This window comes from Peromyscus maniculatus, chromosome 6 (assembly GCF_049852395.1).
Source record: "Peromyscus maniculatus bairdii isolate BWxNUB_F1_BW_parent chromosome 6, HU_Pman_BW_mat_3.1, whole genome shotgun sequence".
NCBI lineage: Eukaryota > Metazoa > Chordata > Mammalia > Rodentia > Cricetidae > Peromyscus > Peromyscus maniculatus.
The window spans coordinates 132,606,600-132,631,417 of NC_134857.1; the positions used below are offsets into that span (position 1 = coordinate 132,606,600).

The window sequence follows — 24,818 nt, forward strand, 5'->3', positions numbered from 1 at the left end:
GCATGCTTCGTCCCAGCTGATGAACTGTTTGGGAAGGATTGTTGGAGGAGGTGCGGCCTTGTTGGAGAAGGTGTGGCCTTGTCACAAGGAGGTGTGGCTTAGAGGTTTCAATAGCCCACAGCACACCCAGTGTCTTTTCTCTCCGTTTGCTGCCTGGGGATCAGGATGTAAAGCTCTCGGCTACTTCTTCAGCACCATGCATGCTGTCTGTCTGCTCCCATGCTCCATGCCATGATAATTATGGACTAATCCTCTGAAACTGTAAGCAAGTCCCCAATTAATTTTATAAGAATTGCTTTGGTTGTGGTGTCCCTTCATAGTAATAAGACAGTACCTAAGATGAATATCTTTAATTTTGTTGACTTACAGTGTAAATACATAAATATGAAGATTTAAATTTATATCTACCCTGGCAACAAGCATTTGCCCCTTACTTCCAGATGTGTCTGTATGTGGAGAGTGATTTTAGTAGGAGGCTAAGCTGTAGCTGTTTCCTCAGTTCTGATGTAATTCTAGAGCATATGTGCTTAAATCTGATGGCCACACACCCACCAGGCAGAAAGGCGATGGTTCAAGTCTTTCCTAGTAAACTCTACAGCAGATCAAGGAATGTATAAATCCATCTGGGCTGGAGTCATAAGAAATGATTTTCGAAAGAGGCAATGTCAGAAGTTAGAAAATCAACAGAGGTGATGAAACATGGGCAGCAGACCCCAGTTGGCACTCACACATTAAAATGAAGAGTTGAAATACAAACCACACACGTCCCAGTGGTCCAGAAGACAGACCTGGCAAGCTCCAGACAGGCAGACAGATAGTATCAGCCATTGTCAAAATATAGCTCATAGCTTCTTCTTTTCTCATCCCAGGTGCTATTTTCTCACCCAGGATACAAAGAGAACCCTAACTACCAAACAACTCCTGCAGGAGGGAGATGGGCATCTACACGGCCTTCCACGAGGGCTTTCAACAGTTGATAAAGTGTCTAAGGACAGCACAATGCATCCTCTCCCAAGATGCTCATCAGCTGGAACTTTGCATTCTGTATTGATATAACACACTAAATCATTTCCCCACTGACTTACTAGACTGATTCCACTAAAGTCTTTAGAAAATATGAGGGAAGGCTATGTCATCGAGCATAGTAAACTGCTCTGCCTTAAAGTGAAAAAATTTAAACATGTTTGCCAATAATTTGCCTTTGCTTTATGGAATTTTCATTTAGGAAAGTAATTTGCTTAGATGATGAAAATATTTTATGTTATGCAATAATTTGTCTCAAGACAATTGTATGTTAGTATACCATTGCCAATATGTCTGCAAAAATTCATGAATCAGGGTTGGAGACATGGCTCAGTGGTTAAGAGCACTAACTGCTCTTCCATAGGTTCAGAGTTCAATTCCCAGCAACCACATGGTGGCTTACAACCGTCTATAACAAGATCTGGTGCCCTCTTCTGGCCTGCAGGCAGAACAGTGTATACAAAATAAGTAAATCTTAAAAAAAAAAAAAAGATTTGTTTTGCCGGGCGGTGGTGGCGCACGCCTTTAATCCCAGCACTCGGGAGGCAGAGGCAGGCGGATCTCTGTGAGTTCGAGGCCAGCCTGGGCTACCAAGTGAGTCCCAGGAAAGGCGCAAAGCTACACAGAGAAACCCTGTCTCGAAAAACCAAAAAAAAAAAAAAAAAAAAAAAAAAAAAAAAAAAAATTCATGAATCACTATACTTCTAGAAATATTTAACTTTAGTGGGCAGTTAACAATTTTGTTGAATTTAACAACCTAGTCTACCAATTATGGTTTACACCTAGGAGGAGGTGGAGCTACAACTCAGTAGGTGAAATGCTTTTCTTCCTGGCATGAGGTCCTCCTGAGTCTGCTCCCCAGCATTTAAAACAAAAACAAAGAATACAAAGGATAATTACTTCATAAGGCAAAAATTTGTAATTATGAGATAGATGAACTTAGAAAATATTTTTATCTTCCTAGCATGTATTCCAGGTATAGGACGGCAAGGAGTAATATTTTCTTGACCACAGTCCATAGAAAGGTCTGTCTAATGATTAATAAAAATATAATTAGCAGTGCAGTGGCTCCTTGTGGAAAAGGAAGGATGCTGCTCACTCTGGAGATATCTTTGAGGGTGATATTTCTACTTTCCTCTTACTGAACTTCTTAAAAATTAGCACATCATGACTTTTTCCCATACCACATTCAAACAAAATCTAACTGGGTCATGACTGATAAGACCACACAGACTTAAGCATTGTTTCCTTTTTATATTTATTGAGAATGAAATTGGTTTCATCCTCTGGATATGCCTGAAACTTCTGTGAAACAGTATTTTTAATTTATTTTGTTATTTATTTATGTATGTGTCTGTGTGGGGTATGCACATGTGAGTGCAGAGGCCTGAAGAGGCCAGAAGAGGGCAGTAGATCCCTTGGAGCCAGAAATATAGGCACTTGTGAGCTGCTGGTCCTAAGTACTGGGAACTGAAGCAAGGATCTCTGGAAGAGGAGGAACCAGTCTTAACTGCCGAGCCATTTTTTTCTAATCACACTGTAGAACAATTTTTGAACATAGCTTAAAATTGAAAATATAATTGTCTTGGTCACTGGAAAAGAATTAGTTTAGCTTCCCCTGATTGGAACTAATTTTGCATTTGCATACTATTACACTCACAACTTCCTTCAGCTGAGCAGGCTGATTGACCCATGTCTGACAAACATACACTTCAGAATGAGATTGGATAACTATAAATTTGATCCAACAAACTACAGCTTTCATTTCTCAGCTGCTCCTGACACCGTCAGCAAATTTGTTTCTGTGTCTTTCACCCAAATGACTATGTAATTTGTTCAATAGTCACTCAGTGAATCTTTACTGAATGAACATTATAAGCCATCTATGCACTTGTATAAACACACTAATATGGGCACTGCGCTTGGAAGCAATATTAGTGAGCAACAGCTCTTTCTAACTAATAAAAAAATGTTGAGTTATTATATACTAACTACCAATTTGATCTGCGTTCTACTTGTGTATTTGGAGAAAGCTTATTAGCAATTTCAAAAAATAAAGCCATGGTTCTTAAATGTAATTTATGCTGCAAAATAATGAATTTGGTAATATAAACTTTCATTAAATTTACAGAAAATTGCCAGACTGTGTGTTGTTTTCTCCCTTATCACAGATGATTACAATTAGTAGCAGAAAAAGATAAGTTCTTCCAAAACACTTATAAATCCAATCATTAAAAGTGCTCTCTCCAGTCTGCATGGTGTGTTTTGAAGAGACCTGCTCTCCCATGAGACGCCTACCATTCCACACACACATTACCATTTCTGAGGAAGGATCTCCGAGACTGTCCTCCATTCAGCGGGGGTAATGTCTTCTTCTCCTGGCTGACGAATGTGTCCCACTTCACCTTGTCGCAGCCTCCTAGCTCCTTGACTTTCTGTAAACAACTTTCCAGGTACTCTATGGGGTGTTCAGGCTTGGAGCACATCAAGCCATTCAAAAGGCTCTGAAAAAAACACATACATACATAAAGTACAAATCAACTCTCTGACACCACGTCCTAGGTAGCTTTCTGTTGCTGTGATAAACATCATGACTGTAAGTGTGGGAAAGAAAGGGGCCATTTGGCTTACAGTCCCACATTACAGCCCATCACTGAGTCAAGTCAGGGCCGGAACTCAAGCAGGAACCTGAAGGCAGGGACTGGAGCAGAATCCATGGAAGAAGCCAGCTTGCCCCTCATGACTTGCTCATCTCGATTTCTTATATAATCTGGGATCACCTGCTCAGGGGTGGCATCACCCACAGTGAGCTGAGCTCTCCCACATCAATTACTAATGATGAAAATGCCTCACAGGCTTGCTTACAGGCCAAGGTGACAGAGGGGTTTTCTCAGCTGAAGGATCGATCTTCCTAGGGGACCTAGCTTGTATCAAGTTGACAAAACCACCAGTAAGCATCAGCTTTGTTAAAATGTTGTTATGTCTTATCTCTAAATTCTGGGTTGTCTGTCTTCAGCCTTTTCATTTGTTTTTGTTGTTGTTTTGCTTTGGTTTTTTGTTTGTTTTTTTTTTTCATTATACAAAACAATGGATTTCACAATGTTTTCGTACCTGTATGTGCCTCATTGCACTTTGGCCATGTTTGCACCCCCTCGCCTCTCTTGGCTCCCCCTGTCCCTGGCCCCCTCTTGCCCCACTTTCAGGCCATTTGTGTGTGTAGTTGTCTAGATTGTAGCCACAAGACAAAATGTGCAATGTTGGTCAGCCCCCCTTCCCTCTCCTCCCTCTAGTCTCCTCCTCCCCACCAACAGTTCCTTCTGTTTTCACTTCATTTCTTAGTTTGTTTGTTTAAATCTAGACTTTTACATTAGCAAAGGCCTATGGTATTTGTCTTTTTGGTCTGGCTTAGTTCACTTAACATGACCTCCAGTTCCAATCATATCTCCTGTTTCCCTGAAAGTTAATTTTGTTCTTCTGTATAAATGGTTAAAACTCCATTGTGTATTCATACCATGTTTTTTTTATCCATCCATCTGCTGATTAACGTCTGTCCTAGTTATCTTTAGCTGTCAGTTTGACACAGTCCAGAGTCATCTGAGTGAGTCTCGATTGGAGGATTGCCTAGATCAGATTGGCCCGAGGCCATGTTAGTGAGAGACTATTCTAACTGATTGATGTGGGAGGGCACAGCCCACTGTGGGCAGAACCACCCCTAGGCAGGTGGGCCTGGGATGTAAGAGAAAGCTAGCCGAGTAGAAGCCAGAGAGTGGGCCAGGAAGCAGCATTCATCCATGGCTTTTGCTTCAATTTCTGCCTGAGCTATTGACCTGGCTTCCCTCATGATGGATTGTTACCTGGAAATATAAGTTTAAAACAATCCCTTTCCTTTCCAAGGTGATTCTGTTTATCTTCTAAGCTGAATCTATTTCTTGTATATGGTGAACAGTGCCACATTAAACATGGATGTGTTGGCATTTGTTTGGTATGCTTACATTTCTTTGAGTATCCAAGAGTAGTTTGGGGTTATATGGTAGTTACATTCTTAACATTGTTGCTTTTGAGACAGAGTCCCACATAACCTAAGCTGGCTTTGAACTTGCTATATAGTTGAGGGTAATCTTTTTTTTTTTAAATTTCTACTCACTTTACATATCAAATACAGATTCCCCCCCATTCCTTCTTCCCACTCCCCAGCTTTCCCTCCAACCCACCCCCCATCCCCACATTTCCCAAGTCAAGGTCTCCCATGGGGAGTCAGCAGAGCCTGGCACACTCAGTTGAGGCAGGTCCAAGCCCCTCCCCTTTGTACGAGGGCTGTGCAAGGTGTCACACCCTAGGCACTGGTCTCCAAAAAGCCCACCCATGCACCAGGGAAAGATCCTGATTACCCTGCCTGGGGGCCCTGCAAACAGTTCAAGCTAAACAACTGTCTCCCGTATCCAGAGGGCTTAGTCCAGTCCTATGGGGGTTCCACAGCTATTAGTCCACAGTTCATGGGTTTCCACTAGTGTGGCTGGTCATCTCTGCACATTTTCCCATCATGATCTCCATGTCCCCTGCCCACAGAATCCCTCATCTCTCTCATTGATTGGATTCCCAGAGCTCAGCTTGGTGCCTGGCAGTGGATCTCTGCATCTGCTTCCATCAGTCACTGGATGAAGGCTCTATGATGACATTCCAGTCACCAAAGTAGACCAATTCAGGTCTCTCAACCCTCTTGACAATTGCCAGTAGCCCAAGGTGGGGTCATCCTTGCAGATTCCTGAGAATTTCCCCGGCGCCCTGTGAGGATAATCTTGAACAACTGATTCTCCCAACTCTGCCTCCTTTGTGATAGGATTCCACACATAGGATCTGGCTTATGTAGTGTCTGGGCTTGAACCTAAGGTATTCTGCATTTGAGGCAGGCACCCTACCAACTGAGCTATGTCTTCAAGTCCACTTTGAGCCAGCTCCATACTGATTTCTATAGTGTCTACAGTAATTTACATCCCCACAAGAAGCATATGAGGTTTATCCCCTGCGTCTTCTCCAGCACTTGCTCAATTTCTTTACCACTGCCTTTCTGATGAGGGGGTGGGGGTGGGGGAGTGGAATATCAGTGTGGTTAAGATTGCATTTCCCTCATGACGAAGGGTGTTGACCACTTTTCTCTTTACTTTCTTTTGCTGTTTAGATATCTTTTGTGAACTGTCTATTCAATTCTGTTGTCCATTTATTGATTAGACGATTGGCTTTGTTGATGCTTAATTTTACGATTCATTTAGCCTACACGTTAATCCCTTATGAGGTGTATAGCTCGTCAATTTCTTTCTCCGTTCTGTCTGCTGTGTCTTCACTCCACTGTTTCCTTTGCTTTACAGAGCGTCTTAATTTCATGTAATCCCGTCTGTCAGTTCTTGCTCATATTTCTGGAACTGCTGATTGTTTCTCCAGAAAGCCCTTGCCTATGCCTAGATCATGATGTAGCTCCCCTATTTTTATCTAGTTGTTTCAAAGTTCCATGTCTTCATTACGTGAGGACTTTGATCCATTTTGAACTTTTTTAACAAGGTAAGAGATGCATATCTAGCTTCCTTCTGCACGTGGATACCTAGTTTTCCAGGACCATTTGTTGAAGAGGCCAATGTTAACTTTTGCCACATTTGTCAAACACCAGTGTCTGAAGCTTTGCGAGTTTATTTCTAGGCGCTCTGTTCTATGCATTGGTCTCCATGTCTGGTTCTACGCCTTTATTATGCTGTTTTTGTTGTTGTATAGTATAATTTTAAACAACCAGGTATAGCAATAACCCCAGAATTGCTCTTTCTATTCTTTCATTTCTTTTAGTAAACAACTTGAATTGAAACTGAGATTTGGTTGAGGATTTAAGATAATCCTTTAAATTTCTGACCAGTTAGTTGTGTTTTGTTTGGTTTTGGTTTTTTGAAACAGGGCCTCACTATGTAGCTTTGGCTAATCTGGAACTCACTATATAGACTAGGCTGGTCTTGAACTTATAGAGAGATCCACCTGCCTCTGCCTCCTGAGTGCTGGGATTGAAGGCTCAACCACCACACCCAGCATCAGTGAGTTTTCAGCTCAGCATTCTCTGCCTTTCAAATCGCAAGGCAACTGTGCAATTAAATACAGAAGACTCCCATCACAGCAAGTGTATCATGGGAAATATCCCTGCCATTATTTATTTAAGTCCCTAACATCTTATCCTATCTTTACCAATATTTCCAAGCCTTAGGTCTACTGTGAAGTGGATTTTATTTTATGTAATTTTTTAAATGTGTTTATTAAGAGCGTCACATGTAGCACATGTTCAACAAACATGGGCTTTAGTTGTTATCATGATAATTATCACAATGCCTTTTCTGAAAGCCTGGGCTGGCCTGTGGACCCTTTCTTTCATGTTCCAATGGGACTCATGATGAAATGAAAGGACCAAGCAGACACATAAGAGGCTGCTCAGTCTGCTCTCAGAGACCAGGCCTCAGTTTCAGTTTCCTAAGACTCAAGCAAGCAGTTTCTGGGAGGGCCATGAACAAGACATAGTCCTTGCACTAGCTCCCTTTCTGCATGTACTCTGACTGTTCAAGGTTCAGCCAGTTGTTTACTGTCTGGGACCGCTCACCAACTTAGAGCTACGTGCATTGTCAATGTGAATGTGCAAAGCCAGCCTCCACGGCAGCTCAAGGACAAAGCCTGGGACTTGTCCAGACCTGCCCCAAAATGATAACTGTAACCCCCAACCAGTAAATTCAAAGGTTACATACCCTCACCCAATCATATGATGCCAAGGCCCAAAGCTTGTACCACCCTGTTTGGGTTTTTCCCTTTAAAAACCCCTCACCCTGAGAGCTCAGGGCCGTCCTCCTCCACCCACTGTGTCGAGTGTTGGACATGGACCAAGCCCAGGCTTTGCTTGTTATCAATAACCCCCTGTGTTTTGCATTGGATATCGGCTCTGTGGTGGTCTTGTTAGGGGGTCTCGCAATGTGGCCACACCAGAAACATCTCACTTGTTGTCATTTATATTGGAGCATTGGTTTATGTGTCACTCTCCCAAAATAGAAGATTTCATCAAGACAGAGTGGGCCCCATCCACTTCTTAGTTCCAAGCACCTGATACTTTCCCTAGTACTGAGTATATACATGCTGCAGCTTTGTGATTAGAACTGAAAGATAATTCCAAACTCAAGTCTAAGTGAGACTTAAAATTGAAGTCAGGGGCTGTAAAGATTACTCTGTGGTTAAGATGTCTCTGTTGCTCTTACTAGGTACTCAAGTTTGGTTCTCAGCACACACATCAGGCAGCTTATAGCTGCTTATTCCAGTTCCTGGTGATCTGACACCTTTCGCCTCCACACTCATGTGCACAGACCCAAACACACACACACAGACATAGACAGAGACACAGACACACGCAGACAGACAGATACACAGATACACACAGACACACACCCAAACACACACAGACACACACATAAACACACACACAGAGACACAGAGACATAGACACAGACACACACAGACAGATACAAGACACACATATAAACACACACAAAGACAGGCACACACAGACACACATAGACGCACGCGCGCGCACGCACACACACACAAATACACAGACAGAGACACACACACAGACACAGATGCACACACAGACACACACACTTAAAAATAACAAAAACAAATCTAAAACTTTAGTGTCAGACATTTCCAAAATGCTAATTGATATGCAATAAAGCTCTACAGTATCTATTAAGATTATGGAGGGGAAAGTATGGTCTTATTTGGTTTTAACTGTTCATGCCTGGCAGAGGGCAAGCAGTCCACATGCTCACAGATGGCACTAGAGGAACCAGAACGGTTAAACACTCAGGATTTTTTTTTTCCAATGGAAGAACTGAAACCTGTTCACCCAGAAGGCTGGGGTGGGTGTCATTTGATAACCTGGTGATCTGTTGTTAGTTTATGGAGCCAGCCTTCACCAGAACCCCCCAGGATCCTGAGCATTGTTTCTCTGTCAGTAGACTCCATCCTTATGCTTCTTACAAACCTGTCCTTCCTAGGCCATTCTCCAGAGCACTGTCTCAGTCAACAGAACCCATTTGTGTGGCCAAGGCCACAGGCCTTCTCCAAGAGATGCACTTTGCAAAGGAGTTTGAATGCAGCCATGCCCAAAGCTTTGTTGTGACAGTTGCCATGAGGAAAAAGAAGCCACTCGGCATCACACTCCAGAAGACCGAACCAGCACTGACCAAGTCGGGCTGAACCTGAGTTTCCTTCTTACCTCATTTGGGCTGTTTCCTTGTAAGTCACGGTGTTTGCAGGGGCCCCAAAGTGTGTAAGTAGTGGAAATTAATACACACTATTTTCCAAAAATTCCACATCTTTGGAAATGCTGACTCCTGGGAACTGGTCTGATGCCCCAAAATATTTTCCTTTAGAATGTTTCATGGAAAAAGCGTAAATTATTCTCACCTATACATTACTAACATACAAAGCACACACCCTTTGGGAAAGTTGACAAGCCCCAACATAGTTTTTAATTTTTAAATTAGTATTGTTCCATTTTCCCAAAATGTCAGGCAGTTCCTGCTAGGTACATTTGTTTTCTGAAATCCTAAATGGAGTGGGTTTGGGTTGCAGCTCCATCCGATGAGTTCAGCTGCTGAGGGGGCAGAAAAAGTGTCATCCAGTTTCTGTGAGGCAGGTTAGCTTCCCACACTCCTGCTATTCTCTGGGCCAGAACCAGCCACATCAACACACAAAGTCCTTGTGTCTCACACAGACACTTGTGCACATGCTCACTTATGTGGGGAGCACCACCTCTGTTTTTTGGGGTCAGGAAATCATATTCAGGGGTATTAGTGACTTGCTCAGCTTCGGGACTCCAAGACAGTTTCTCTTGGTAAACTCAGATAATCTTCCTTGTACATCTTAGAAAAACATGGAATGGGGTAAAAGAAAACACCAGATTCGTTGTAGCTCATTTATAATCCAACCAAAATATTAACATTTAAGACCCCAGTCTCTTAATGTTTACTTTCCCAAAGCTTAAGTTGTGTGGGTATATGCAGCGGGAGTGTTTCTGACTGGGAGACAAGCATTTCCAGCTTTCTTAAACAAAACCAACTCCTGAAGGGCACTGGGCTCCATCCACTCTTTCATTGATAATTTAAGATAATTAAGTCCTTTTTTCTAGTAGCCAGCTGCCCCAGGGTGATGACAACTGGTAGATGCTATTTCTTAGTTTCTGCGTTAACCCTCTGAAAATGTGAAGAATCTAATTGGACTTTTGATAGCATTCAGACTAATTGCCAAGCCTTTGCTCTAAGGTTAAGATCAATACTGACATTACAAAGCTCGGTAGAATTAGGAACACAGCAAAACCAGCTGAAAGCGTTTGTTTTGTTTTTTAATTTAATTTTAAAGTGGAAGTACTTTTCAACTATGAATCTAGCAGATATCCTATGCCACTCAAAGAAATCTAAGAAGTCTCCTTATATACTTATATATGTAGGGTTTTTTTTTTCTTTTTTTTTTTGTGGTGCTACACAGATTCATTCATCTGTTACCTGACCTTTAGTGGCATGTGCTATCTGTGACTCTTTGGGGTTTTGGCAGCCACCTGCTTAAACTTTATATACTTAGAACAGTGTGGATCTGGCATGGAAAGTCCATTTTAGAAACCTGAGGTTTTTGATGTTTGTGGTCTGTGCTTGTCACATGGACAGTCAGGTCTTGCTCCCCTCTGGACTGTGCACAGCAGATTCTTCTCATTGTTCATATGGAGTCACGAGGTCATGGACCTTCTCTCCCCTTCCAGCTCTTTGCTGTCCAGAACTCAATCTCCTACACTGCTTGAGTGCCTCTCAGGTAAGCAGCTGACTTCCTTTCGGGTGTGCGCACTATTTTGAGACATCCCATTCATATGCAGAAAAGCCAATGAAGAGATTTGAAGGCTAAACAACTCCTTGCCATAGCTTGTTAGCATACATGGTGTAGAGTTTGTGAACAGGCCATCCAGGGTTCTGTAAGTTACCTGGTACCACAGAAGAGAAACAGTTCCCACATTTTGCAATCAGAAGGCTCTTCTACGGATGCACCATCTATCATTCTTTCAGAAGTGTAGAAATAAAATTGGGTTCAGTCTTAACATTTATGATTAAAAATTTCCGCTCTTCATTTCCATATTTACAAAACAAAGCAAAAACTCTCGAAGCACTGTAATTATGGCAGCCCATGTTAAAGACAGTTTTTTTTTTAGGGGGAGGGGATTATTGCAGACATTATTTTCTTGAGAGATACACTTTTCTTTGAACAGAACAAACAGGGAAAAGAACAATGCATGGCCTTTAGTTTATTATATTAGTCTATCATTTCCTTTGAAATGGGAGGCCAGGTTTTTGAGGGCTCAGCCTATGAAGCCTGGCTTGGTGCCATTCTTCTTTAAATTTTATTTTGTTTTATAATCTAAGCCAACAGCACTTCGTTTTTAGAGGTGTTTTAAAATCGAATGTGGAGAAAAGAAAAGGAAGCAGGACTTCTCTCTGGGAAGGCCGCTGTGGCTTGAGCAAGGTTCCTGTAGAGCTCATACCTCAAGCCTCTTTCTCACATTCTTTAGTGCTACCGCATCCCCTGGCCCCTAGTGCGGGTGCTGCTGCTGCGCGCCAGCAGAGGCCAGCAACAGGAGTCGCGCCTGTCTGGCCGCTCCCAGTCCCACCCAGTCTGTGTAGGTGGGCTGGGGCTGAAGGCTGAAGCCAGGAGGAGCGACCTTCCATGGAACCCACAAACGCGCTCAGGAGTTCATTGACTGGCGGCATAGACCTTCACCAACCCAGGAGGTGGTGCTGCACTTAATCAGCTGTGTGTGTGTGTGTGTGTGTGTGTGTGTGTGTGTGTGTGTGTGTGTGTGTGTGTGTGTGTTTGTTTCCCCTTCTCCATCTTCATCCTTCATCCCTCTCCTCCTCAAGCTGTCTCCCGGGAGAGTCGCCTCGTCCATGCTTCCCCTTCCCTACAGAGTCCCAACTCTTGGCGCCCGAGCGTTTAGGGCTCTGGACCCTTCAGTTTCCTGTCCTGGCTCCGTGTGGGCGACTGTACTCTCACCTGGCTTGACCCTCAGCCCCAGAGAGTGCTGCCAGGCCACGGTCCCCTGTCCACTGTGGGTGCCCATCTCTGAGGGATGCGCTGGGGGCAGCCTGCATCCAGAACCCGGCTTCAAGAGGGAAACTTGATCCCAAGATGCGGGTTTCGAAGCCCACATTTGAAAGGGACCCTAGCAACCTGCGGAAAAGGCGACTTGTCTGGGGCGAGGGGATCGCTAGCTTCTGCGAGCACCTTCACTAGGTACCCCGCACCGGAAGGTGCGGCCAGGCGCTGGCCCTCGGAGCCCCGGGGTGGCCGCTGGGGACCCTTCGGCCACCTAGCCTCTTACCTCGAAAAGCTGAGGAATGTCCCTCCGGGCCAGGTACTCCTTGGCGTCGTTGGTGTTCATGGCTGTACGGCGCGTGCCGTGGGGCGCAGGCGGGGAGGCTACGGGAGCTGGGGCTAGCGGGGCGCAGCCCTCACTTGGATGCGCGCAAGCCGGGGTCTCGGCGACTCCGGGGCAGCTGAGCCGTCCGCGCTCCCGCCGCCCCCGCGTCCGCGCTGGTCCCCCCGCCAACAGCGAGCAGCCGCGGCTTCCCGGGCGCAGGCAGCGCGAGCGCCAGGGGAGGGGCGCGGAGGAGGACCGCGCGGCCGACGCCACCAGCCGCCGCCTCCCGGCTCTGCGCTCTCGGCCCGCGTCTCCCGAGCCCGCTGCAGCGGCCGCCAGTCACGCTGCGCGGGCGGGCGCGGGGGTGGGGACACGCGGGTTGCAGTCGCTCCCCAGCCCGCAGCACAGCCACGGTGCCCGGGAGCCAAGGACCGGGCAATTGGAACCTGATACATTTTCACTTCTTCACACACACCACACAACCACCACCATCACCATCACCATCACCACCACAAACACACACACACACACACACACACACACACACACACACACACACACACACACACACACACACACACACACACACGTTACCCTGAGGTCTCCCAGGAGCTCTTCCCAGGGAAAATCCAAGTCAGAGAATTCACATATTCTTCAAGTTAATAATCTTTCAGTGATAGGGAGTTGGGAGTGGGGAAGGAGGGGGGGTTCATATTAATCATTTGGAGTACCCAGTTCTTAAGGGAAGTTTGGCTAGCTGGTTTCACATTTCCTTAAACACTGGAGTAGAGGGCCTGAAATCATCAGCAGAAGAATTAGTGAGTAGTCTGGGAGAAGTGGAGGAGAGCTAGAGTCTGCTTTACACTAAAAGGGCTTGATGAGTAAAGTGAGTGGACATCAGATTAAGAACCGTGTGGTCCCTGGCCATGGGAACCTCCTATTAGGAGATGGCCAGTGAGGTGTAGTGGTGCCTACCCAAGTTTTTCCAGTTACAGATCACTCTCCACCAAGGTGTGCCCATCCTCCCCACAGTTACCAAGATGACTCATTCCCCACATAAGATGTCTTTTCACTGCCTCTGAGAGATGCTCTGAGCTTCCTGGGAATGTGATCTCTAACTGCTTGCAAGAACCCACTCTGCGGGAGGATATGTGGTAGAAAGGAAGTAAAAGCTACAGGCGATAGGCATGTGGGGTCTGGTGGAAAGCAACACTTGAAACACTCCAAATTCAAAAGCTCACAGTCTGAACATCTGTTTCAAGTTCATCTTAACAGATCTTTCCTTGGTCCTGCTTCTTACCACACAGCCACGGCTGCTGAAGCCTGGGAACGGCTGCCAAAGCCTGGGAACGGCTGCCTGCCACTTTGTTTGACACGAGGGAGGGAGCTCAGAAATTAATTAGCCCAGTTTTGTGAATTAAATGAAATTTGTGAGCACTTGTGAAGCCACATGCGGTAACAATGTGTCTTGTGGTTGCCTTGATGGAGGCAGCTGTTCACTTCTGAGTACAATGGGGTCCTCTGTTAGGACATGTTTTAACATATGTTTCTCTAGCTTATCTGACAGCAGACATTGGATGGAACCAAAGCCACCTCTGCCCTAGGCCGCGGTTGCCACAGTCCTTGGAAAGTCCTAGGGCCCAGTGGCTTAGTGTATGTTGAAGCACAGGACTGAGGAGGTCAGTTCCTGTAGGTCTTCTCCAGGTCATTGTTTTCCTTTGTTGTCATTGTTATGGTTTGTCTGTTTTAAGGTGGTGCATGAGTCTTAGGGTCTTTAGTAAACCCAGCAAGTGACAGCAAGGCCCAGTAAAAAGAGGTCAGATAAGAAACACTGTAGCTAGCTTGAGAAAAGATGGAGCAAGTTTTCATTAGCCTTAGAGAGTGTGCTCTGTGCTCTGGTGTATCCCAGGGTGGAGAGGTTCATAAGGGCAAGACGCTCAGCATTCCTATGGCAGGGTGCAGCCTTCTAGGAAGGCATGTGTGCAGAAAGCACAGTGTTTAGAACCTGGGCTGATGGTTCGGGAGGGAAGGGAGAGCAGGGAGGAGAGTGCATCCTTGCCACGTCTAAGCTGTCTAACAAGCTTCCTGATAGGATTCTAAGGCTACACATAGAAAGAGCTTGAAGGCCCTTGGGCTGCAGAGATGCATTCCTACAAGCTCTAACAGACCGTGATTTACTTCGTGTCTGCTGCATTTCTTAACAATTCACACACCGACACCTTTTCCCATATTATGTTCAGATAAAAATCTAAGTGGGTCATGACCAAGTAAGTTTAAACAAACTAAGGTTTATGTTTTATATTTAATACAAACAGAATTGTCCCCATCCTTTTCAAAATCATTTGGCATGGCTTTAACTTTTTGTAGAATGGTTAAAGTTTTGAAGATCTAAGGAGTTTGGACGTCAGAGAAAAGTTCATTAAATTGTCTCCTGTGTCAGATCTTAGGAGACTGTGCTAGTTTCTGAGCTATGGGAGTCACTAAGGCACACAACATCCCTTGCTGGCAAGGAGCCTCGTTTCCATTGGAGAATGTTAAGAAGCATGATGGGGGCCAGCAGATGCTCAGTGCTGACAAACCTGACGAGCTGAGTTTCTTCCCCAGGACCCACATGCTTGGAAGGAGAGAACCAACTCCCCAAATCTGTCCTCTGACCTCCACACATATGCTGTGTGGTGCTGTGGCACAGGTCCCTCACCCAACCACCTACACACACACACACACACACACACACACACACACACACACAATGTAATAAACAATTTAAGCAGTACCCTGGGGGTGGGGAGCGAATAAACGGACCAATAACATCAGACTGTGATAAGCAAAAAGCAGATAAACCACAGAGGTAGAAGAAAAACAGACACAAGCCAGAGCCTATCAGAGAGCGGCAAGTGTGACAGGAAAAAGTCAAAGCTAACTTGATCTGAAGCAAAGGGGGCGTGTCCAGATCTGTCCTGCGGAAGGGGCAGAGGAAGTGGGCTCTAGAGAGTCACAAGATGATGACTAGGACTTCCAAAGGGCCAGGGATGTGGAGGAGGAAGGAGCTTTTGCAGGGATTTGTCTCTGAGTCATCCTTAAGGAGCCTGCTCCTGCTGACACACAGACTGTGTCTCTCAGCAAAGGGCCAAGCCAGCCAGGACCCGTTCCTCAAGTGGCTAAGGTTGAGGACCACTTGCTCATCCACACAAAGAAGGGTTTCAGACTTTCTGCTCTCTCCACCAGACCCTCGACGGGTAGCAGGACTACATTCAGCCCTCAGTGTCTCCTGGCAGACCTATCTGTCAGCCATCGTCTGTGAGCATGATGCAGAAAACATTTCTCACAGAAGAAAGGGTTTGCCTAGTGGGAGAAGAGAGAGAGCAATGGAGGGAATGATCAAAATAAGATATATATAATTATGTATGAAATTTTGAAAAGCACTTGCAAAAGAAGAGAAAGTCTCTGGGAGGGAACCGGATGGGGAAGGGGAAACTGGTTGGAATGTAAAATAAATAACGAAATTTAAAAAGAGTAGAAAACCTCTACTCATAATATTTAAAGGAATAAAAAGGGAACATTTTCTGTGTTGCAGTTACTCCTCCCCATCCTGGGAGCTGAATGGACTCAACAGCAGGGACTAATCTTGTCGATGGTACTGGCAGAATGACAATTTTGCCATAATATCTAACAATTATGTTTTTATATGTCTGCATTGTGCTAAGAACGTCACAAAGTATACAGTGTGACATACTTGTGCATTTTAATATTTAAAACGACCTGTAAGGTATATGTTATTCTCATCATGTTAATGCAGTCACTAAAAGTCAGAGAGCTAATTCCAAGACTACGGAATGGCAAGCATCAGGCGATTGCGGACTGGGGCCTTATAATCAATCCTTCCCTCAGCAATCATTGTCTACAATGATTTCCTTTTGCCTCTGTCTCTACCTCCCTCCTCCTCCCCGTGTGTGTGTGTGTGTGTGTGTGTGTGTGTGTGTGTGTGTGTGTGTGATTTAAACCACAAGCAATACAGAACAAACTTACACCATGGGTTTTCCAACTGTTCTAAGTTCTTTACTGCTTGAAATGTCTGAGGTTCCAGAGGTCTTGTAGGAAACATATCATTTCTTTCTTTCTTTCTTTTTTCTTTTTTGGTTTTTCAAGACAAGGTTTCTCTGTGTAGTTTTGGTACCTGTCCTGGATCTTGCTCTGTAGACCAGGCTGGCCACAAACTCACAGAGATCCACCTGGCTCTGCCTCCCAAGTGCTAGGATTAAAGGCGTGTGCCACCACTGCCCGGCAAAGTGTATCATTTCTAATCATTAAATTTTAGTGTTGCACATGGGTAGCACAAAAAATATCCATCTTCTAATTATTCTATTTCCTTCACCAATTTATAACCTATTGGACCATTTAGGTCTGTGAGAAATTTGGAAGCTTTTTTTTCCCCTAGAAAAAGTACCAAATATGTAAGACCTTCCACATTTTTGCATACACTGTTTTGATAAGTATGCCTCTAGTTTACAAACAGTCTTTTCAAGGGGTCTTCCCGAGGCTTTGATTTTTGTGGTACTTGGGATGTACATATTAGTCTCTTAAATCTGGGATCAACCCAGAGCAATGTAACAGTGTGTGACACAAATCTTCAGCCTAAGAGAAGTTTCCCTATGTTCGCTTTCCAACCCTCACAGGCTGGACATTGACATTCTAGATTCCAAAGACCACTGGGAATTCTTGGGTTAGGATTTAAAACACTGAACATTCTCACAATGTCTAAAGGAATTAAGAAAAATTCCCAGTTAAATAATTTCAATCTGGCACCAACAAAGACCATGGTTCAGGAGAACTTTACATTATGGTTTCATTAATCGATTGTTGATGCAAAGTGCATTCCTCGAGCCAATGTTTATGAATAACCGTCTACATTTCCAACCCATGTTTGGAGCTAGAAATACAAAGGACAAGACCCAAGGAGTTCAATGTCCAGTAGAAGGAGAGAAATGTGTGCCAATTAGGTTTAGATAAATGCCATATTTTAGTGGTGGGGTGGAAGCAGACATGTGAAGGAGATTTACAGCGAGGACACAAAGTGTAAGAATCACATAAACAGAGGCCGGAAAGGATGGCTCAGTGGTTAAGAGCCCTGACTGTTCTTCCAGAGGACCCGGGTTCAATTCCTGGCACCCACATGGCAGCTCACAACTGTCTGTAACTCCAGTTCCAGGGGACCCAACACCCATGGCAAAAACACCAACACACATAAAAAAACATAAAAAGAATTATATAAACATACATATAACAAGCACTAGACAGAAGCCCCAATAGACTTTCTCTCTGTTTTTCCACCATCCTCAAAACATGACTTGTGTTTTCCTTGCTGATGGCCCCACTTCCTCGGCCCCAGACAGACAGCTTTTCACACACTTTGTCCTCGCCATCCTTATGTGCATGTTCATGCTCTTGTCACTGTCATTTGATGGCTTTTGTCCATTGAGAGGCTTGACAGAAGCCATGTCCCCAGCTTTTCCCAAGGATGCACATTTTGGTTGCTTCTACTATTATGCTACTCTAAGCAATTCTGGTACAAACTCTGTGCATATTTTTTCACATTTTTAATTATTCCTTAGTATAAACTTCCAAAGAAGGATTGCTAGATGAAATGGAAAAATCATTTTGTAGTTCTTACTTAAGTTTCCAGAAGGGTCTGATCTATTTATAGCACCATAAGTCATGTTTTGAGTAGACGAGAGATCTAGTTTTATTGCACTTTCTTTAATAAGGAATTCTATTTTCATCTTTCATTTAAACCAAGATGGATGAAAATTGCTCATTAAGACAATCCCATCAGATTGTTCCCATCTCCTTTGCTAGTTCTTGTCTTCTGGTGTTAGACTATTTCTATCTTTCCCTTGTCTTTCATTGTTTACTATCTCATGATGATACTTTTGTTTATGACTTGATTACAATATTTATTATATTCTGCATTATAGGACAATTTGCTTCCCAAATTGTGGGGGTTGTTTTGTTTGTTGGTTGGTTGGCTGGTTGGCTGCCTGGGTTTTCCATACACAGTTTCTCTGTGTAGCCTTGGCCGCCCTGGAACTTGCTTTGTAGATCAGGCTAGCCTCAAACTCAGAGATCCACCTCACTTGCCTTTGCCTCCAGAGCCAAATTGTGCTTTTAATTGCTATCTGCATCTTTTGGAAGGAAGTATCTTTGTATTGGCCACAACACACAGTGTAGCATCTTATACAAGGAAAACACTAGGCACAGTGTCTCCTTTATTGGCATGTAGCTTAAGGCAGGCACTATATCCCCTTTTGGGGATAAGAAGAAAATGAAGCTAAGTCTCAGGTCACATGAGTAGAGGGAGATTAAACAGTACAAACAAAAATCACTTCCACATGTGCAGATCTAAATGTAAACAGTAAAGCCACACAGCTTCTAGAAGGACATAGAGGAGAACAGGTCTGTCATCAAGAAGTAGATTAAAAGTTTTAAACAGGTTGTTCAAGTTGTTAGAAATAAAAAAAAAAAAGATTAGTGAGACTCACAAGAGTAAGAATTTCTGTTCATCAAAAGACACAATCAAGAGAGTAAAAACACACCTGACTGATCAGGAGACATCTTTTCAATACATACAGCCAATAAAGGACCCAAATACATAAATAACTTCTGCAAATCAATAAGAAAAAGACAATTCAGTGTAAAATTGATCAAAAGACGTAGACATGTCACCAAAGATACTGTTACAGTTCAGATTCAGTGTCTATCAATAAATCAAACTCAGCCGGGTGGTGGTGGCACACGCCTTTAATCCCAGCACTCGGAAGGCAGAGCAATGCGGATCTCTGTGAGTATGAGGCCAGCCTGGACTACCAAGTGAGTTCCAGGAAAGGCCCAAAGCTACATAGAGAAACCCTGTCTCAAAAAAACAACCAACCAACCAAACAAACAAACAAACAAATAAATAAATCAAACTCAAAACTTTATTAGTGATAGAGAAAAATATGATGGATAGCTTTAATTGTTAAGTTGATATGACCTTGAAAGAGATTCTCAGTGAGGGATTGTTCTCATTGGTTGGCCTATGGGCATGTTTGTGAGGGGATAGTGGGAAGACCCCGTTCACTGTGGGTGGCACCGTTACCTACGTAGGGAGGTCCAGAACTGTTTAACAGTGAGAAATTAAGACAAGCACAAGCAAGCGAGTACATATTCTTTCATTTCTTTCTTCTCTTAGTTATGGCTGTGATGTGACTAGTGTGAAAAGTTCCTGCCTTGACTTCCACCTAATGATGGGCTCAAATTGTGAGTTGAATTCAACTTTCTTCCCTCAAGGTGCTTTATCACAGCAACTGAATGAAATTGGGACAAAATGCAAACTAATACACAAGATGACGCCACTTTGTACCCACTGGAGCATTTACCTGGAAATAAAGTAAAAGATGGCAATTACCAGTTAGTAAGCCTGTGGAGCTGTGAGGATCTACCGCACAACCACTCATTATATGGTTGTTCCTCCACAGAAACACTGTCTGAAGTAGCCCCCACTGGAAACTACACCAGTGTCCCCGATACTATACACTGTGTTTCACTCACAAAATGTGATCCCACAAGCACTGAGAATCACTGGCCTCCAGGTACTTGTTGAAATGGATGAAGCTCACAAATACTTCAAGCAAGTGTCAGACAAGAGAATATTCACTCTGCAATTCTATTTGTAAGAAGTACAAAACTAGTCACACGCAAACTCACCTCAGAAACCACAAGGGTGTCTGCCCACAGGAGACTGAAGTGGCCAGGAGCCTGAGCACAGTCTTGGGGATGGCTGTTTACATTCTGTTCCTAGATTTGGGAGCAGGATCACACAGGTGTGATCATTGTGTGGATGCCCATTCAGCTGCACAAGAGGACAGGTATTTTTTCTGCATGAGTATCACACCTCTAGGAAGACTTAGTCACTAAAAGTAAAAGGTGATGGAGCATCAGATTCAAACCCAAGATCATACCATTCTTAAATCCCAACCTTCAACACTGTTCCATGAGGTTTTTGTCATTGAATGATTGACCTCAAGAGAAATTTGTAATCCACAGCCATTTGCTTGGTCCGTTATTATTGCACTTTGTCTACATTGTATTGTACATACATTTTATTGTAGGCAGACCATGATCTGTTTCCAATCTATTCTCTCACTGATTCTGGGCTCTTCACAGGCAGGGAGTGTGTCCTAGAATTCTTTATATTTCTGTGTTTTGGATAATGCTTGTCCCAAAATAGGCACACATGGAGAATAAAATGCCTGTATCTGGAGCTATAATAAAATGCTTAAGACTCAGCCAAAGGGATTTAAAGGCAAATAAGTAAACATTCAAATACCTTTAAAAAGAAGCATATTGAAGCCTTTTAAAATTACAGCATGACAGCTTAAATGAACTCTTATACAGAGTCCAAATTTACCTTTACAGGAGTGCCTGTAGGTGCTAAGGACATTTAGCTCTTACAGTGTCTTTGTAATATCTAGCAGTGCAATAGTTTATAAGTATACAATTAAGCTTATAAGTAAGTATACAATATAAGCATATAAGCCACAGGGAAAATAATACAGGATAATTCCTCGAGTCAACACATTTCTTGAGGACCTACTTGAATACCAGACACCAATGGCAGGAACCTAAGTGAGTATTGCACATCTGAACCAGCAAGGAGGCTGAGCCTGACAGATGACCTGAGTGCAACCCTGAGAACCCATATGATGTCTCCATGACACCTCCCTACAGGCTAAATACACAGTTTGTTTTTACAGAATGCAAACGACACACTGAATTTCTGTCCTTTTATGTCATAATTGATGAATTGCTTTTCTGTAAGCCCCGAGGCCTGAAGTGCTATCCCATATATCTGTATCAGAAACAGCATGTCCTTCTGAGTGCTGACACTGTCTGATTATTATGTCTTTACCTTGTGGCTCATGAACAATGCGTTAGTAATGCGTACGTTAATCACCTAGGGTGAGTAAGACAGAATCTTTGCATCCAAGGAAAAAATGTGATGTTTCTCAACAGTCACAAGTCAGTCACGTTGGTGCGCTAGAATTTTTTAAAATTACCAGAATCTACCATCTGCTCCTGTTTTTTATCTAGTCTGTGCAGCCACATTCTTCTGTTAATTGTCATCCTGCAATATAATTAATTTCCACGCTGCTTCTAACTGGATGAAATCCCACCACTGAAGATGGAGTGGAGTTCCGCCAGCAATGATTGTTTTAAAGGAACCCTTGCCAGGTAAGTCAGCATGCTTCCTGTGTGTATGTGTATATGGGTGCAGGTGACCACAGAGGCCAGAAGAGGGTGTCAGGTCCCCTAGAGTTGGAGCTGTTGGTAATCATGAGCTGCCTCTGACCTATGTGGAGCCAGGGACCTGAATTCTGGTCCTCTAGAACAGCAAGGGCTCTTAACTCTTCAGCCTCCTGTGTAAAAGTTTGGGTACCACATACACATGTCCAACATGGCACCCATTGTCTACCTGTATTTAAATTCAATATGGTCAAATTAGTAAAATGTATTCAATGTAAATACAATCAGAATTTTTATTTTTTTATTTCTTTTTTGAACAAGCCACATTGCAAGTGCTCAACAGCTGTGTGTGCCCAGGGGCTGCCACATTGTATAGGTATAGAACATTGCATTACTGTATCAAAACCTATTGGGTCTGTATAGAGAAAAAAATGTCCAATAGAACTCTAGGCACTTCACAACTGCATTCCAACTTATTTCTTAGATATATCTTTCACTATATTGCTCACACATTAGCTATGTGCCCTAAATTTCTTTGTGTGTTTCTGAGCCTCAACTTGATTCTCTCAGTTAAAATTCAATTCCCTTGTTTTACACTTGGTGAAATATTCCCAGACCATTGAGGCCCCATTTGATAACATCCGCAAAAGCCATTGAGCCCTAATGGGATTGAGCACTTCCTTCTTCAGTCCTCTCTCCTGCCTATGAGCCTTTTTGATCATCTACTAATGCCTTCAAATGTGCCTCTGTGATTGCACCCCTAACAGCTTGTCATGGTGCTGTGTACCTAATAAATGCTCTAAAGTGACAACTTGAGGAATTTCAAATATTGGCCTTATCTTTTGAGTATCTATAAACCCATTGCTTGATGTGCACTGAATTTTAAAATTTACTTGATCCATTATTTTCTAGGATTATTTTTGTTGTTTTTAAAAAAGGGCCTCACTATGTATGTAGCCCTGGATAGCCTGGAACTTGATATGTAGAGCAGGCTGGCTCAAACTCACAGAAATCAGCCTGCCTCTGTCTCCCAATTGCTGGAATTAAGGCATGTGACACAGTGCCCTCCTTCTAGTATTATAATTGTCAAACTCATCAACATTGGCTGGGGCAATAGGGTCAACTAATTACATTGTGTCACAGGCACAAGCTTGTCTTTTTCTGACTGGAGTTGAGGCTGGGGCATTTGAGTTACCTACCTTTGCCATCCTCTCTCATGCCAGCAGCTAGCACATGAGATGCAAGTTAAACCAGAGCACAGGAAAAGTGACTATAATCCCTGATGACTGGTGCTGAGTGCTAGGAATTCTTCCCTGCTAGCTGTTCTTGGTCACTGGCTTTACAGAATACAACCAGGAGGCAGCAAGTGGTTGTTAAAACCATGTGTATGCTTCCTTAGAAACTTACCCATCACTACACTTCCATTATTTAGAACCAAAGGAAGTCTGACATCCATTAATCTATTTTTGAAATGATGAATTATGAATAGATAAACAGAAACCCTCTGCCCTCTCCTTTTGGGAGACTCAATGCAGGATGCAGCATGTGCCTTTTAAGGGTGTTTTGAATTGTATTCCTCTTCTACAACATTCTTATTTATAACTCAGAAAATGACAAGGTTATTTGTGAAAATCATTTCATATTAATAAAGTGCTGGACATCCTAATGATAGAATTACATCATGAAGAGGTATTTGGTTATTTCTGCTACTCTGAACAAACATGTTCAAAAAAAGATGCTTCCTAATATGATCCTGATATCATTATGATATCTTGACCACTGTTATCCAATGAGAGTGGGAAATGAAAGCACCTCGTGCTCATGCTGGAGTCCACACATTCAATAAATCCTCTTAAAACTTATTCTGAACTCCTCTCCACCCATCTGTCTATCCAGTAACCACACCACTGACCTGGCTACTTATGGTTTGCCTAGGTATCTTCATCTGTGACTGTCTCTTGTCCCCAGTTCTCCCAGGACAATGGACTGACCAGTCGATTCTTTCATTCACTTAACACTTATTGATCATTGGTTTTAGTCCAAGTATGTGCTGTGCTTTGAGGAAATAAATTCATACTCATGTGGCAAGATGCTCATGGTCTCCTTAGAAAAAAAGGGTCCTGGACCAAAGCATCCATACAGGGCAGGGCAGAGCAGGGAAGCAGAAGAGATATGGCGCTGTCTGCCTCCTTGATCTTTCACTCAGCTATCCATGTCCACAAGCTCTCAACTCAGTCGGTATTTCTCCTTCAATCACGGTACTTGAGCAAGAGGAAGGAAGAACAGTTCGAGGTCATCCTGAGTTACACAGTGAGTTTAGTTACATAAGGCCCTGTCTAAAAAACTCAAATCAAACCCACAAAAAAATAAGACGAAAAGGACATCGTAACCTCTGTCTCACTGAATTCTTGTGAGGGATTAAGCTGATACATGCAGAGTTGAGTTTTCGTTTTTTAATTTTTTTTAATTAAATTAAATTCTTGATTTTTATCAAGTCGGGTCTCACTATGTAGTTCCATCTATCCTGGAATTCATCAGGTAGATCAGGCTGGCCTCAAACTCACAGGGACCACCTGCCTCTGCCTCTCAAGGGCTGGAATTAAAGGTGTACGCCATTATACCTGGCTACAGAGATGAATTTAACACAATTCTCTACCTCCAAATTACAGTTCATTGCCTCCTGAATTTCTAATTCTAAATATTGATTTAAGATTCCGATTCTAACATCCTCTGCTCTCTCCCTCACATGATAAGCTCAAATTAGGTAGATTTGTTTCCATGGACACCCAGACCTGACGCCTCCATGTCTCAGCTGAGGCACTTCTTCCTGTCCGGATCTCATTCTCCACCACACACAGCTAAAATCTTCCTGCTTCAACAACCTTGATGAACACAATCCTCACCCTAATGTTCCCTTGTTCTATGCACCGTAAAAGAACTGTTTCCCATAAAGTCCCCAATATTTCATTCAAAGTTGTGAAAATGTGTTTTTATGAGACATGACACACCGAGGACTAGAATGAGAATAATTAAAATGTGTACATTG

General features: G+C 43.4%; 1 protein-coding gene across 3 annotated transcripts in view; it reads right to left on the reverse strand.

Moving 5' to 3' along the window:
- The window catches only part of Ak5 (adenylate kinase 5), a 210,465-nt gene extending 197,665 nt beyond the window's left edge, over positions 1-12,800 (reverse strand). For 2 of the 3 annotated variants that reach the window (XM_042280169.2, XM_042280168.2), the window contains exons 1-2: positions 12,455-12,781; positions 3,341-3,527 (exon numbers count right to left, since the gene is read on the reverse strand). In XM_042280169.2, coding sequence (XP_042136103.1) covers positions 3,341-3,527; positions 12,455-12,514 — 247 coding nt within the window. In that variant the 5' untranslated portion in view covers positions 12,515-12,781. Of the gene's footprint in view, positions 1-3,340; positions 3,528-12,454 lie in introns of all 3 variants that reach the window. The other variant, XM_006989509.3, reaches the window with a different exon arrangement.
- Between the last annotated feature and the right edge of the window lie 12,018 nt (positions 12,801-24,818).